A 13339-nucleotide genomic window follows, 5' to 3' on the forward strand; every position below is an offset into this window, starting at 1 on the left:
CTGGCAAGTTAGTCCATTTTGTCGGTGACAGGTGATCTGTGATTGATGCAAGATGGGATGTCGATCTCGTTCCGCTAGCATGTGTTCGTTCGGAGCGACAGGCCTGGTTGTTTCCATGCTGTAGAGTGGTGGTTGGGTCTCGTATTCCTGTTGGATTATGATGGTTCTGGATCTTCTGGCATTGTTTGCCTTCGGCTTGGGATGTGTACATTGACAAAATCACACCAGGTTTCTTCGTGGCGGGCTGCCTTTTCGTGGAGGGCTGCTGTAATTTTTTCCATTGTGTATATGTTCATTGCAATGGCAGTCCATTCCTTTTTGGTTGGGAGGCGAGAAGACCAGGCCGGCCCTTGTGGCGAGTAGGAGTGGGAAAGCCAATCCGTTTATTTTACTTAGTTCATCATCCTCTTCTTGCAGGCCAAATAAAGTCAGGAGGGGGGATGGTTCCCTCTCAATGCCATCTATTTCTTTGATCCATCCGAGCACTTCGTCCCAGTATATAAAGACTTTGGGACAGTCCCATCTTCCATACCTTTAAGGCATTCCTGGAGTTCTTCCTTATTCAGGGCCATTTTGATTGTCTCAGATTCCCTTTCTACTGTTGCTTGCTGTGCCGCTTCATGCCCCATGAATGTTTCTCCGGCACGAGGCTGCAAACAACGTTCCAGCTGGCCCCCCGTGCATTCTGGTGGGTGTCTTAAATTTCATGGGGGCGGTTTTCCCTTTAGTTCCTAGCATCTGGAAGTGCAAAGTTCAGCCACCGTGGGGATTCACTGTTAAGCCGTAAAACCAGTTCTAATCTCTGTTCAGTTCCCCGTTACCTAGGAACTTATGTAGTTTGTGGCCCCTTGCCGCTCTTTTTAATATATAATGCCCTCTCCTTTCTCACTTCCCTTTAGCCTTTTAGCCTCTCTTGAGGATCGATGTTCAAGAAGTGGCCGGGGTGCCGGTCTGTTTTCCCTTTTAAAGTTCACTTCCACTGGACACTGACCATGTCCCCACTTCGTGTCCGCAACCTCCTTTGCCTTCCCATGTTCCCAAGCAAAGTCACTCAACTAACCTAGTGTTGAACATATTTCTAGTGCCACATCAATGATTTTGATAAAGGGGAAAGGCACTTTATATTTCCCCTCCCAGATCACTAGTCTTGTTCAATTCAGCCTCCCTTTTGCGTTCGATAAAGGCGCCTTCACTTACTTGGGTCTCCACAGCACTTGATTTGTCCCACCATAGGCCCCCTTTCACTCCCAAGGAGCTCTGCTGCTTAATGTATTTGGCCTCGGGCCCCCAGCCACTCCCAAGCCACACCTTCTCGTTGCGTGGAGGCACCTTCACAAACTATTCCGGTTATCTTCTGGCATTCGGCGCTCTGGCTTTATCCCTCTGTGCTTTCTTCCCCGATCTCCAGCGCACTTAAGGTGATGCCCGCTCGCCGTCCCCCTCTGACTTTGCATTCCTTTCGGGACTCCAATCCTGCTTTCCACTCCTCCTCCTGCCGCACCTCCAGCTGTTCCTGCCTCGATGGGAGTCCCTCGGAATTCTCTACCCGATCTTTCCCCTCCAGATCGAGAGCCTCTCTCTCCAGCGTCACGCCCCACTGTATGCCGGCTGGGTCTCCTTCTAACTCTATTCAGCGTTGGGGGCCGATCAGTAGTCATCCACCACTACTTCTCCTCCAACGCTATTCCGCAGCTTGCAGCTAGATTTTATCTCTACTTTCTTGTTGGCCTACAGGCCTGCTTCTTGTCAGCCTCGCCGGAGCACAGGAAACTCGACCGTACCCCACAGCGGCCATCTTGGAATCAGATATCTCTCTTTTATTGTTCAACCTGTGAATAAATCATAAGTTTCTATGTCCAGAAGCCAGACATGCCAACATTCCAACCCACATGGGTGGGAGATTTAATCAGAGAAATAGGGAGTCACACATTTTCCCATAGGGATGCACTGGGGCTAGAAGTATTTTATTCGGGAGAACGTGAAAAATAGCAATATTTTTCCGCGAAAAAGTCAGGATTCTCCCGCCTAAATCGGGAGGGTTGGCATGTATGAGAAGCAGGCCCGGGACCAAGGTGCTACTCTGTGCCGAATGTTCCCTGGAACTGTGTTTTTCCCTCACACATGATGCGCACTGTCCCCTTGGCTAACTATGCCCCTCGCACTGCGCTGTACCAGCGTTGGAGTCGGGCAAGTGGAACTTGTTCCACACAGTGTTTGTATTATGAATATTTCTAATTGTTAGCAGGAGTTTCAATAAATTAAAACCGATACAAACCTATTTACAGTCTTTAATGGCCAAAGTTAAGCTATTGTCTCTAGTTAAACTGTCAATTGACAGCAAAATAGATAATGCAGCAGCAATAAAGACTTTTCAACTGCTAAATTCAGGTGAGTGTCCTTTAGAGAATGAACATATATACCTACATGCCAACATTATCCGGTCTATTTGGGAGTCATTAGACCGTTCCTGGTTTTATCTTTGCATTCAGGAACTTGTAGTGCTGGATTGTACCATTATAAATAGAGAACTAGAATGCAAAGTAAAAGCCAGGACTCGACTAGTGTCTTTCGAATAAATAAAGTTGACATGTATGTATGTATGAGCTAATAAAAATGTATATTTATTGTTGTCTTCTTTGCGGTATCTACTTATATTGAATACTTTTAAATACAACTACATTAAAAACAGTTTTTGTTTCATTGCATTGTTTTTATGATGTTGGTTCATTTTTGCAGTGCACTCCGCATTTTAGTCTTTCTCTCCTTAGACACACTATTGCCTACTCTAGAAACTGCTCTGGGAGTCCTCCAAAATAATTGCTTCAACATCAGGCTTTTAACGTGTCTACGTATTCCTACCACGTCAAAGAACCGCAGATCATCGATCGCTCGACGTTCTGCTTTGCGCCCTCGTTGCTAAGATTGCATTGACGCTTAGGTGCAGTAGGATCTGTGGCAACAGACATGCGCAGTTTAGTGAAAACTCGGATGTCATGGCGGCCAGTGACAGCAACAGAGACTAGGATTACGTTTGGTAACAGCAGAAAGTGACTGCTTCGCCCACATAGCGCATAATTGACTGGGGACCCTGCTGTTATGCAGTCTGACAAGGTATGGTGCAGCAGACGCATAGCACATATTATGGGACCGCGGAGTGCTAAATATTGTATAACAGAAACTTTTGAGACATTCTTATAGTGTCACGTATTAGACGCTCCACCTCTCCCAATATGCAAGTGATTATCCCGTCCTTTCTATAATTTAGCCTTTTTGACTGTGGTGTCCTGATGTTTTTGCATCTGGTGCCATACCGCGGGGGGGGGGGGGCTGGGGGGGAGAGGGGTGATCTATTTACTGTTCCATCAAATATTCTCTGTGGCAGATTGCTTTTACAACTACCAGCAAACTATTAAATATCTCGGAGCATTTGTTGCTTTTCATTTATTAAAACAGCAATTCTATCTAATGTGGCGGGTCCACACGCCAATTTTTTGATTGAGGGCAATTTAAAAAGACTCACTTGAGTGGTCACACAACGCCCCTCAACCGTGTCTACACACATCAAATGTTTTCATTAAGTACTCTCATTTACTAATGACCAACATTCCCTCGTACCACCTTGTATGCCCGGACACTTTACTGTGCCCTTGTTTTTCTGCTCACCAATAATCTGAATGTGAAGTAGCATGGCATAACTGCTGAGCGTTAAAATTCAAAGGACTTCAAAAGCTAATGTCGCTAAAATTTGCTGGCTTTTCTCACCTATCATCACTAGAGAGAAGCATATTGTGATGAAACAGCTCACAGAAAGGTTTACAGGTCGTATTCTGCAGTCCTAGCTGCACATGTCGTTTTCCATTCTGCATTACTTGTAGTAGTTCGTTTACATTATAAATGGAATAACCGAATTCAGTGAGTCTAAAATCATCCATGGGCTGATTATTTCATCCCTGTTATGGGACATCTTGACATTGCTTTAAACTGACCTACGATTTACTTTACAAAAAGAAAGACACAACTCAGAGGTACATGTGTTAAAGTCACCTGCCTTTAGTCATCGCTTGAAATAGAGTTTTAACCTGTTGCTATGATTGATGTGAAAGACTTTTACAGTGCCACAAAAAGGGAATATGTTTGTGTGCCATTAGCGTGCATATATCAGTGTGTCAGCATTTAAAAGTCTAAAAAAGAGCTTTACTTTTTGAGTCATTTTACTTAAGCAAATTCAAAACCAATTTTGGGCTTTTCATATTGTAATGGCTTTCTTTCTTAAATCGTGATATCTCCTTTCGTGTCCCCTTTTCCCTCATTATAGCATAATTACCATTATCCTTTCTCATAAATCCCTTTCTCATTGTGAGGTATTCGACCATCTGCACAGTGGGTGAGCACTCACCTGGGCTTTTTTGAAATTGAATGATGGTAGATCAACCTCCGCAAAATGTCTGGGGCTAATCTGCGCACATTTTCCTTTGCTCACAGCACGACATAGACCTGTGTACTCTGTGTGAACACAGCCTACAGGCGCTGTCCCCTCTGTCATATTTTGTTGGAATATGACAACCAACAGTACATCAAGGCATCTCAGAAGGGGGAAGGCAAAACCTTCCTCCTGCCATGGCCAGCCTAATTAACTAAGGCTCCATGGATCCGCCCTTTTGATTGATTGATTTGTTTATTTATAGAGCGCTTTACACCAAGGCGCTGTACAATGGAACAACTCATACAGTGAACAACAATAAACAATAAACATTGGGAGCAAAATTACAAAATGAATCATTCGACAGCAAAACTGTGCAAAAAGCAATTAACTGGGGGGGAGGGGAAGTGGAGAGGAAGTAGGATTGGTGAGGGGGAACAGAGAAGGATAGAACAAGTGAAGAATAGAAAGGTGGGAGAATGAAAAGGGAGTGGAGATAGAGGAGTTAGAAGAGGGAGAGTGGGGAGGAAGAGAGAATAGGGAGGTCTTCAAGGAGGAGAGTGGAGGAGAAGGGATTTAAGGGACATGCAAAATGAGGGAAGGGTCGTGGAAGAGCGGATTGAGAGAGGGAGTGAGTTCCAGTGAAGAGGAGCAAGTAGTTGGAAGGAGCGGAACCGGGAGGAAGCACAAGGGGAAGGAGATACAGTGAGGAGGAAATGGTCAGCAGAACGAAGAGAGCGTGATGGGGAGTAAAAGGTGAGAAGAGAGGAGAGATAAGGAGGAGCAAGACCATATAAGGATTTGAAAACAAGGCAGAGAAAGCAGAATTTTAACTGTAAGTGGAAAGGTAGCCAACGAAGATGAGAGAACGAGGAGGAGATGGAATCACGGGAGGTAAGGAGACAAAGAGTACGAACAGCAGAGTGGTAAATGGATTTAAGGGGGGCAAGCTGGGATGCAGGACGTCCAAATAATAAAGGGGAGCAGTAGAATAGTCGGGGAAAAGATGAGAGAGGAGATAAGGAGTTTGGTCGCGTGGAATATGAGGGACGGACGGATTTTGCGAATGTTGTATAGATGGTAACGGCAGGAGCGGGAGGTAAGTGAAATGTGTTGTGAGAAGGAGAGAGTGGAGTCGAATATGACGCCTAGATTACGAGCATGGGAGGAGATAGGGAGGTTAGAGGGGGGAAAGTGGATGAATGGGGGAGGAGAGGGAGGAAGAAGTGAGTTAGAAGGGAAGAAAAGGACTTCCGTTTTCTTTGTTAGCTGCTGGTGGCAGCTTTGTACACTAATCAGAGTTAGTTCAAACAGGCCCATGGGAGTCCTGGTCGCAGGACTAACGAAAGACCGGAAAACCCCAACAACCTTTGATATGCACTGTGTCAACATGAAGCCAGCTCCCGTCTCTCAGTATCAAGGGCAGTGACCTGTCATGTCTGGAACTATGTATTTATGAAGTCCTCCCCGCAGGGGGACCCCATTCTGATGGTACGAGTATGTGGTTTGGCGGAGACAAAAAGTCTGGTCCCGCCGCAGCTTCAAGGGAGGCCTGCCGCTTTAATCAGGAACCACAGAGAGCTCAATTAAATAGAGAAACCCTTTGATCCACAACTGACAGGAAGATGGGTAGGACTTAATTATTACATGTTTTCATCACTCCTTTACCTTTTCTGTTGCAAAGCACTCTGGTTATGAACTCGTGCATACAGGAGATTGTTGGTGGGGACTCAAGATTGGTTCATTAAGGTACACTTAGCCTACACCAATCACTGGGGCACATTTGGCTTTAAAAGAGAGTTGAGCCCCTCCTTTTGGGCTTCACAAGGAGTAACAAGAAGAACTCATTTGGACCCGGGCCTGCTAGTGAAGGAAGGCCAGGATTTCCAAAGAGGGAAGCAAGATCTCTCCCCTAAACATCTCCCAGGGAACAGAGGGAGATACTGAATGTACCCAGCTAGCACACAGTTGCTCTGCCAGCAAGCTTCCTAAGTGGGAAGTGCCAGAGAGTTTCTGAGCCAAACCCAGGACAAGGCCAGTGCCTCAGCTTTGGGCCGTCCAACTTAAAGGATGACACAAGCCCAGTGAAGAAGCTAGGAGGAGTGTATCGACAAGCATCAACCAGCGTCCGCCTTAAAGGACATTGTCGAGCCCCTCGAGCTGCAGCCAACTGCACCGCTGACTGTTGTCACGCCGCAGTCGCTAACGTCACCCGAGACGCCTCGAACAGTACTTCAGACACAGCGAGTGAGACAACGATTCCTGCTTGACCCAGAGGCGCCATGTGGGCCAGCCTGCAGCCGTCCGTCCAGCCTCAATCACCGAACTGCCTGATACCTGCGTCTGTCTCCTGTCTTGAACTCTGTCGCAGGAGCTGCAAAGCACCCTGAAACTGACTCGCACCAAGAACTTCTACGAGCACAAGGTACATTGTTGTTCTGTCCCCCTGGTCTTCTCTGAAGGCCCCTAGTGACATTTTGCGACCCATTGCTTCCTTTGTGCTGAAACCAAGTATCCTTGAACTATTGCGATTTGATTACTTTACCGACTACCCTCCTGTCAGTATCCAGAGTGCATCCCCTTTCCTTCATGAAACTGTCTGTTCTCTGCATTCCCTTATGGGGGGGGGGTTGTATTTTGTAGTGTGCTAGAACTGTCTGTTGAATAATATTAAAGTTGATATTTTTGTACAACCTTGATGGGACAGACCCTTTTATCATTGGGTAATAATTGTATTTCCGCTGTGTTGCAACACATCAACGGTCCCCGACCGTGCAGAAGATAAGCCTGCCGTTCCGTCCACGTTCCCAAAATTCGATAAGCAGATTTATAATTTGCTTGTGTTTCCATCTGTTTGGATCCCTTCTGGTGTACTAGAGGTGTGGGGCTGATTGATGGTCTAGAATCCGATATTCATCCCTGCACCACTGGTGCCTCGGAAGTTGATTTGCCACACTCATCCAAAGGCACTCCACTTATCACCTGCTGTTTTTTGAATTTTTTTTCACAAAGTGGTAGGAATCGCACACCTTTTAAATGCAGTGCAAAATTCTTGACTTTAACATACATTACCATAATGGGACTACAACCTGCCAGGGCTGCTCCTCGATGCAATCGTTCGCAATCAGTGGATCCTAGGAAGGCCTATCTCTCCCCTCACGAACACCCAATGTACTGAACCAATTAAATTGTAAACACACTGTAAGGAAGGCCATCACACAAAAACATTAGTTCAGTATATATTTTAGGAAGCTGGATGAAAACCTCCACTTTTGTCGAAATACAGTCCATGATGGAAATGAATGCCAAGGAGCAGGAGGTAAAATCAGATAGTTAAGTTGGGTAATGTGGAAAATGTAGAGGTGCGGGCTGCAAACAAGCAGTAATTGAACTGACTCGCAAAGGCCAGTAAGAAATAGGTGTTTCCATGACCATGCAGCAGCATATGATTCAATCAGTATAATCGGTGCCATCAGGAGGGACCCTTTGGTCTATTTCTGTGTTCCCTTTGTGGGACTCTGTAAATGGTGACTCTACATCTCCACATGAACATACCAAAATGGGTGCAGAGTGCACAAACTGTTTGCAGTGACTGTTCATATTTTCTAGATTCCCATATTGTTTTCCAGTTCTGCTTGTTTGTAGTGTCCAAGCACACCCAATGGCCAGCAAGACGGAGATCCTTCCTATTGGGACCCCTGCTCCCTCTTTCTTCCCCTCACTCTGGCCCACAGCACTTACCTTGGCACCCACTGGCCTATGCCACTGTAGGCCGGCACTTACGTATTGCAGCTGAACGTCTCTAGCACTTCATTACACTGGGCATTTAAATCTGCTCCTCACCCCCGAGCATGGGAACTCCAGCACTTACCGCCCCCCCGCCACTCCCTCTTCCCCTCTACTCTACTCTCTCTGCACTTGCATGCTCTGAATGCTCACAAGGCCTAGTAGGTCCGTCTTTATCCTCCACTCTATTACATTTTCAATCCCATGTTGCCCTGTGGGTGATTTGAAACACAATTTACTTGTTGTATAAGCGGCTAAGCCAAAAGGTGACCTGTTGGCATATCCAGTCTGTTTAAATTAAAAAGACTATTCATATAAAGGAAAATAATAAGGCTTTACTCTGTGGCTCTGCAAAGCGCCCTGAGAAATATCCCATGTTAATTGCCACCTCCGTGCTTGAAAAGCAGCTGAATGGGATTGTACCAGTTAGTGCCCCTCTTTCACTGAGATTCCCGAAAGTGCAAGAGGAACCTTTGGTAAACCGGTTCCACGAGAGACATCAGGATGATAGCCTGGTGAGTTGTTGATAAAGTGGGGACAATCGAACAAGCCCCGAGACCTTGCAGGGGCCAGTGGTGGTTCCCGGTTGCTTGAGCAGTGCTCTTCTGCAGCCTGGCGAGGAGGTGTTGAGTAGGTGATCCCTGAAACCTCACCGAAATCTACCAGCTGTTTGAGCAGTGTACTCTTGCCGCCTATAGGGTCGGAGATGGCTGTATGGCCTTCAAAGATCTCTTCAAAGCCGTTAAGCTTGGCTGGCTGCTCTCCCTTGGTTACTGAAGTGGTAATAGGCATCAGCTTTCTTTCCCTCTGAGGGTCTGAAGCCAGACATTTCCACACTGGGCCCTCCTCTGTGTATCTGCTTCTTGTAGCCTGGGCAGATCGGCTTCAGATAAGCACGCCTTCTAAGTGATGAACTGAGACCTCACTCGGTCCCCACATTAGAACCTTGACTTTCATTTGGAAGGTGGGAAGGGGACCCCAACAAATACAAAACACTCAGCCGAGGGCACATGTATCTTAATCTCTTGTCAAGGCAGGCTAGCACACACCTACTGAGTTTTTTAAATTAGTTCAATCCCAGCGGCTTACCTGACAAGAACCTTCTATATAGCTGTGCGGCTTGCTGAATACATCCAGCACAGCCACATTTCCTACCAATCCCACAGATTTTAAAACCTTCTTGTTTCCCCGTTGCAAATAGTGCTGGATCGTTGCAAGGGTTTATCAAGCCAGGGTCCACTTACCAACTCACCTGGTTTGGCTAAGCCAGATACTCTTTCTTACACCACAGGTCAATTTGACGTGAATGTGGCTCTCAAGTCTTCTATAGTGCACCAGCAGCTAATCCTGAGCCCCACAAATGTGAAGGATAACGAGGGATCCTCAGCTCTTGATGTTATGTTGCAATTTGCTAGAGCAAACAACCATGGACCGATGACGCCAACTTCATCCATCATCACAAGGAGACCCCTGGGCGTCCTTGACTTGAAAAACCTAATTTTACCTACCCTCAAACTCAGAAGAGATCCTGTTGAACTCTGCAACTTTTGAACCTTGAACACTGTATCCTGCCTATCCTGCTCAACCCCTAACCTCTGGTGGCCTAGGGCCCCTGAAACACTGTGAGACTCTAATAAGATAGGGTCAGACTCTTTAAGACAGGCTGGAACAAAGTTATAACAAGTTATCATAATTTGGAAAGGTTTGTGTATATGTTTCAGATGGTTTTCTAAGAGATTTGGTACTGTACTCCTTAGCCATCCTGTGCAGCACGCAGCTGGTTGGGGGTTCTTTTGGAAGGTTTTATCTGTATTGTCTGTGTGATTTCCAATCCGGTTTTTGTGCTGGATTGCTTGTAGAAGGAACTGCCTTTGTGGTGTAGTCCTTATTTCCCTTCTCCACCCATCTTCATAGCAATTGGCTGAGGCTGCCTTGGCTTCCTCCATTTCCTTTCCCGTGCCCATCTCCCGCCCACCCCATCCTTGATAAGGCCACCCATATCCAGGAAGTACTCTTAGAAGTGAGCCACAGGGCAGCTGGTTAAGGGCCAGAGGCAAAGGGCAGCTCCAATCCCCTATTTGCCTGTGGACGCCTGGTGAGACAATCTACAGCTGCACCCAGGTAAGGTGGTTTGGGTGGGGAGTACAGCCATTACTGTGCTCTGGTAAAACCCGCCACTCCTACATTTCTATCACCCACTCTTAACATTATGCTGTCTTGCCCTGTACACTTTGTTTTGCCTTGTGTTGCATTAGGTGAATTGTGCAGATTAGCCTATGTATTGATCTGCAAGAATATGTGTGAAGGTCAGCCTATGTGCTGCGCTTAGATGAATTGCAAGGGATAGTCATTTCACTGCTCCTGATGAGACTTGAAGGCTCGCCCCTACTTTGCACTCATAAGCAATTTACATGGTAGCCATGTATGCACTTTCAAGATGGTGAAGCTTTCCTATGCGTCACACTAAATACATTTATGACGATCACTAAAACACTGCACTTAGATGAAAAAATGAAGTTAGCCACTGTGCAGCACCTGAGAAAGGGTGAGGTTACCCATTATTTTTGCTTTGTGCAGCAGTGGGTACCCTTAAAATGCTTCTTAACAAGATATAATTCCCAGAGGGGTCAAAATCCACCCTACTCTCAGGCAGAATGGTCTCAACCTCTATCATGATGGGCAAGACGCCACAAACTTAGAAGACCCTGGGTAGACGGAGGAGACTGGAGCATTGACTCCACCGTACAGACTCTAAGTGTTGTGATTTTCCGATATTGGCATTTATGGTACGTTTTTACCATTTAGTCTCGTAATGAATATGATTAACTTGTTCAACAGGTTTCTACTTTTATTATTTTCATTATAGTTGCAGTTGTATCAGGACCTGATGTTCTCCCCTTATGGGGTGTGTGTTTTTTCAATTATCTTCACCCCACAGGTGTGCCAATATTTAAACATTGCATAAAGAGGTTGACTCACATTTCATGTAAAGTCCATTTTTGAGGTTCCTATAGGGTTAGACAACCCCAAACATGTCTTCAGACTTCGCTCCATTTCCAAGGCTATGAACAGCTTCAGGGTTCTCCAGCCAAGGCGGCCAGGAAGGGCTGGTATTCAATCTCCTATATTGGTTATGCTACCCAGCCGCAAAGTACACTTTATTAAATCAGCTGACCCTCCACTACCTGTTTCAAGATCTCATCTTTGGATGACTAGCAAACTCTTGCCAAAAAGATGTATTCCCCTAAACTAATGTCCCTGGATCTGCAGGGGTTAAATTCCCCAATCAAGTGAAAGAGTGTTCTCAATAAGCTATCGGAATCAGGGGTGAATATTGGCCTGTTAAAAGAAACCCACCATATCCAATCAGACTGGCCCCTTCTCAAAATATTTTTGCACCAATTCTTTACCAGGGAAGCTATTTTAATTCGCTAAAAGATCAGTTTTAAGAAGCTTCCAGAGACTAAATATGATCAGGAAAGATTTTTAAAAGTGAAGATACGTTTCGGTGAAAAGATTATCTGTATTCTGGTTTTATGGCCCTAACCAAAAGCAGGATCATTTTTACTCTATCAAATACCCACATATAACAAAGTGAGATCTGATAATTGGGGAACGGAGGAGGGAGGACCTCAATGTGAATTTAAATGAAGATGTGGACACATCTTATTTGATTAAAACCCAAGAAACACATGTACCACTTTAACTCCAACAGGCCATCTCACATTTGCATTTGATCAATGTTTGGGACATAAGTGTCTATACCTATTTTCCACATGTACGTTTTTAGAATTTCAAGACAAGACCATTTCCTAGTCTCAAAATCTTTAATATCTTTAATTTCCATGTCCTCAGTTGAACTCGCTACCGCATCTGATCATGCACCAAATTCAGGGTCCCTAAATCTCAATGGGCTCTGCACCCCCAGTCATTTGCAGTGGCGGGTCAATTAATCTGTTCTTCTTGATCCAGCTATCCAGTCTTTAAACACCAGAATTACACAATATATCTCTGAAAATACAAACCGGGAAACTCTATCGAAACACGCTGGGAAGCTTTTAAACCCTTCAGTATGGAAGAAAACATAAGCCTAGCCTCTAATGGGAAGAACATTCTTATGGCCAAACGTACGGAGGTTGAGAGACAAGTCCAATCACATGAAACTCAGTATAAACTCAGTAGCTCCCGTAAAGTTTGTAGAAAACTGAAAACAGCTAGATCATAGATGAAAGCACTATGGGCTTCTGAGATTTGATTTAAACTGATAAAAATAAAGTATTATTTTAATACTTCTAATAAAGCCACAAGATACGTGGCATAAACATTGAAATTCCGGGGGGCGCTGTTGCACGCAGTTGAGATGGCTGCCTGAACTGAGAGCTCCGATCCCCTGACTATCCTGTCATTAAATTAATCCTGATTGGGGCCAAAAAGACTGTAAATATCTTTATGGCCTGAAGCCTCAACATGCACTGCAGGCTCTGAGCAACTCTGAGCGAAAACTCCAGCCCCATTGAAGAGTTTGCAGCAAACTAAGAAGGGGTGGGCTGACCCGCTGACTACAAGCCGCCGAACAGATCCGAAGGGGGCCTGCGCCACCCCACGGCTGCAAGATCATCGCAGGGGAGCGGGGTGGAGGGGCACTGCCTCTGTCCCGCTGACGCAGAGGTGCCTGTCCACCCCACCCGCCTACAACAGTAATAAGAGGTTCCTTCCACCGGTGTACGGCAGATCCTGGAATGAGCGGAGGAGTGCCTGGAGGGTCCCCTGCTCCTCACCGCGTCCTACGAGTGGCCGTGCCACCGTCCGCGCCAGGACAGCTGTTGGTCCCTGGCCGGCTTCCCACCGCCACTCGCTCCACCCCCTGCTGGGCCGCGGGGGGACTGACGAAGGGGCCGGCCTGATCGCGGACCTTCTGGTGGGGTGGAGTGGTCGTCCACTGCGAGCGGCACGCCACTGCGGGGAACGGAATGAGGCCCGCCTACAGCATAGAGGTACGTGCCACTCACTGAAGGGGGAAGAGCGAACGCCAGACAAGCGGTACCCTGCGGCCCTGCAGTGTGTGGGGGGGGGGACAACCCAAGAAGCTGAAATCACCCCGTAAGATCTACACATGGTTGAAGGACTTGGGGC

General features: G+C 46.3%; 1 protein-coding gene across 3 annotated transcripts in view; it reads left to right on the top strand.

Annotated features, from left to right (window-relative positions):
- Positions 1–2958: 2958 nt before the first annotated feature.
- The window catches only part of DYNC2I1 (dynein 2 intermediate chain 1), a 2286904-nt gene continuing 2276523 nt past the window's right edge, over positions 2959–13339 (top strand). For all 3 annotated transcript variants that reach the window (XM_069647988.1, XM_069647989.1, XM_069647990.1), the window contains exon 1: positions 2959–3111. In XM_069647988.1, the coding sequence (XP_069504089.1) occupies positions 3097–3111 (15 nt within the window). In that variant the 5' untranslated portion in view covers positions 2959–3096. The remainder of the gene's footprint in view (positions 3112–13339) is intronic.

This window comes from Ambystoma mexicanum, chromosome 2q (genome assembly GCF_040938575.1).
Source record: "Ambystoma mexicanum isolate Mex_15411 chromosome 2q, UKY_AmexF1_1, whole genome shotgun sequence".
Classification (NCBI taxonomy): domain Eukaryota; kingdom Metazoa; phylum Chordata; class Amphibia; order Caudata; family Ambystomatidae; genus Ambystoma; species Ambystoma mexicanum.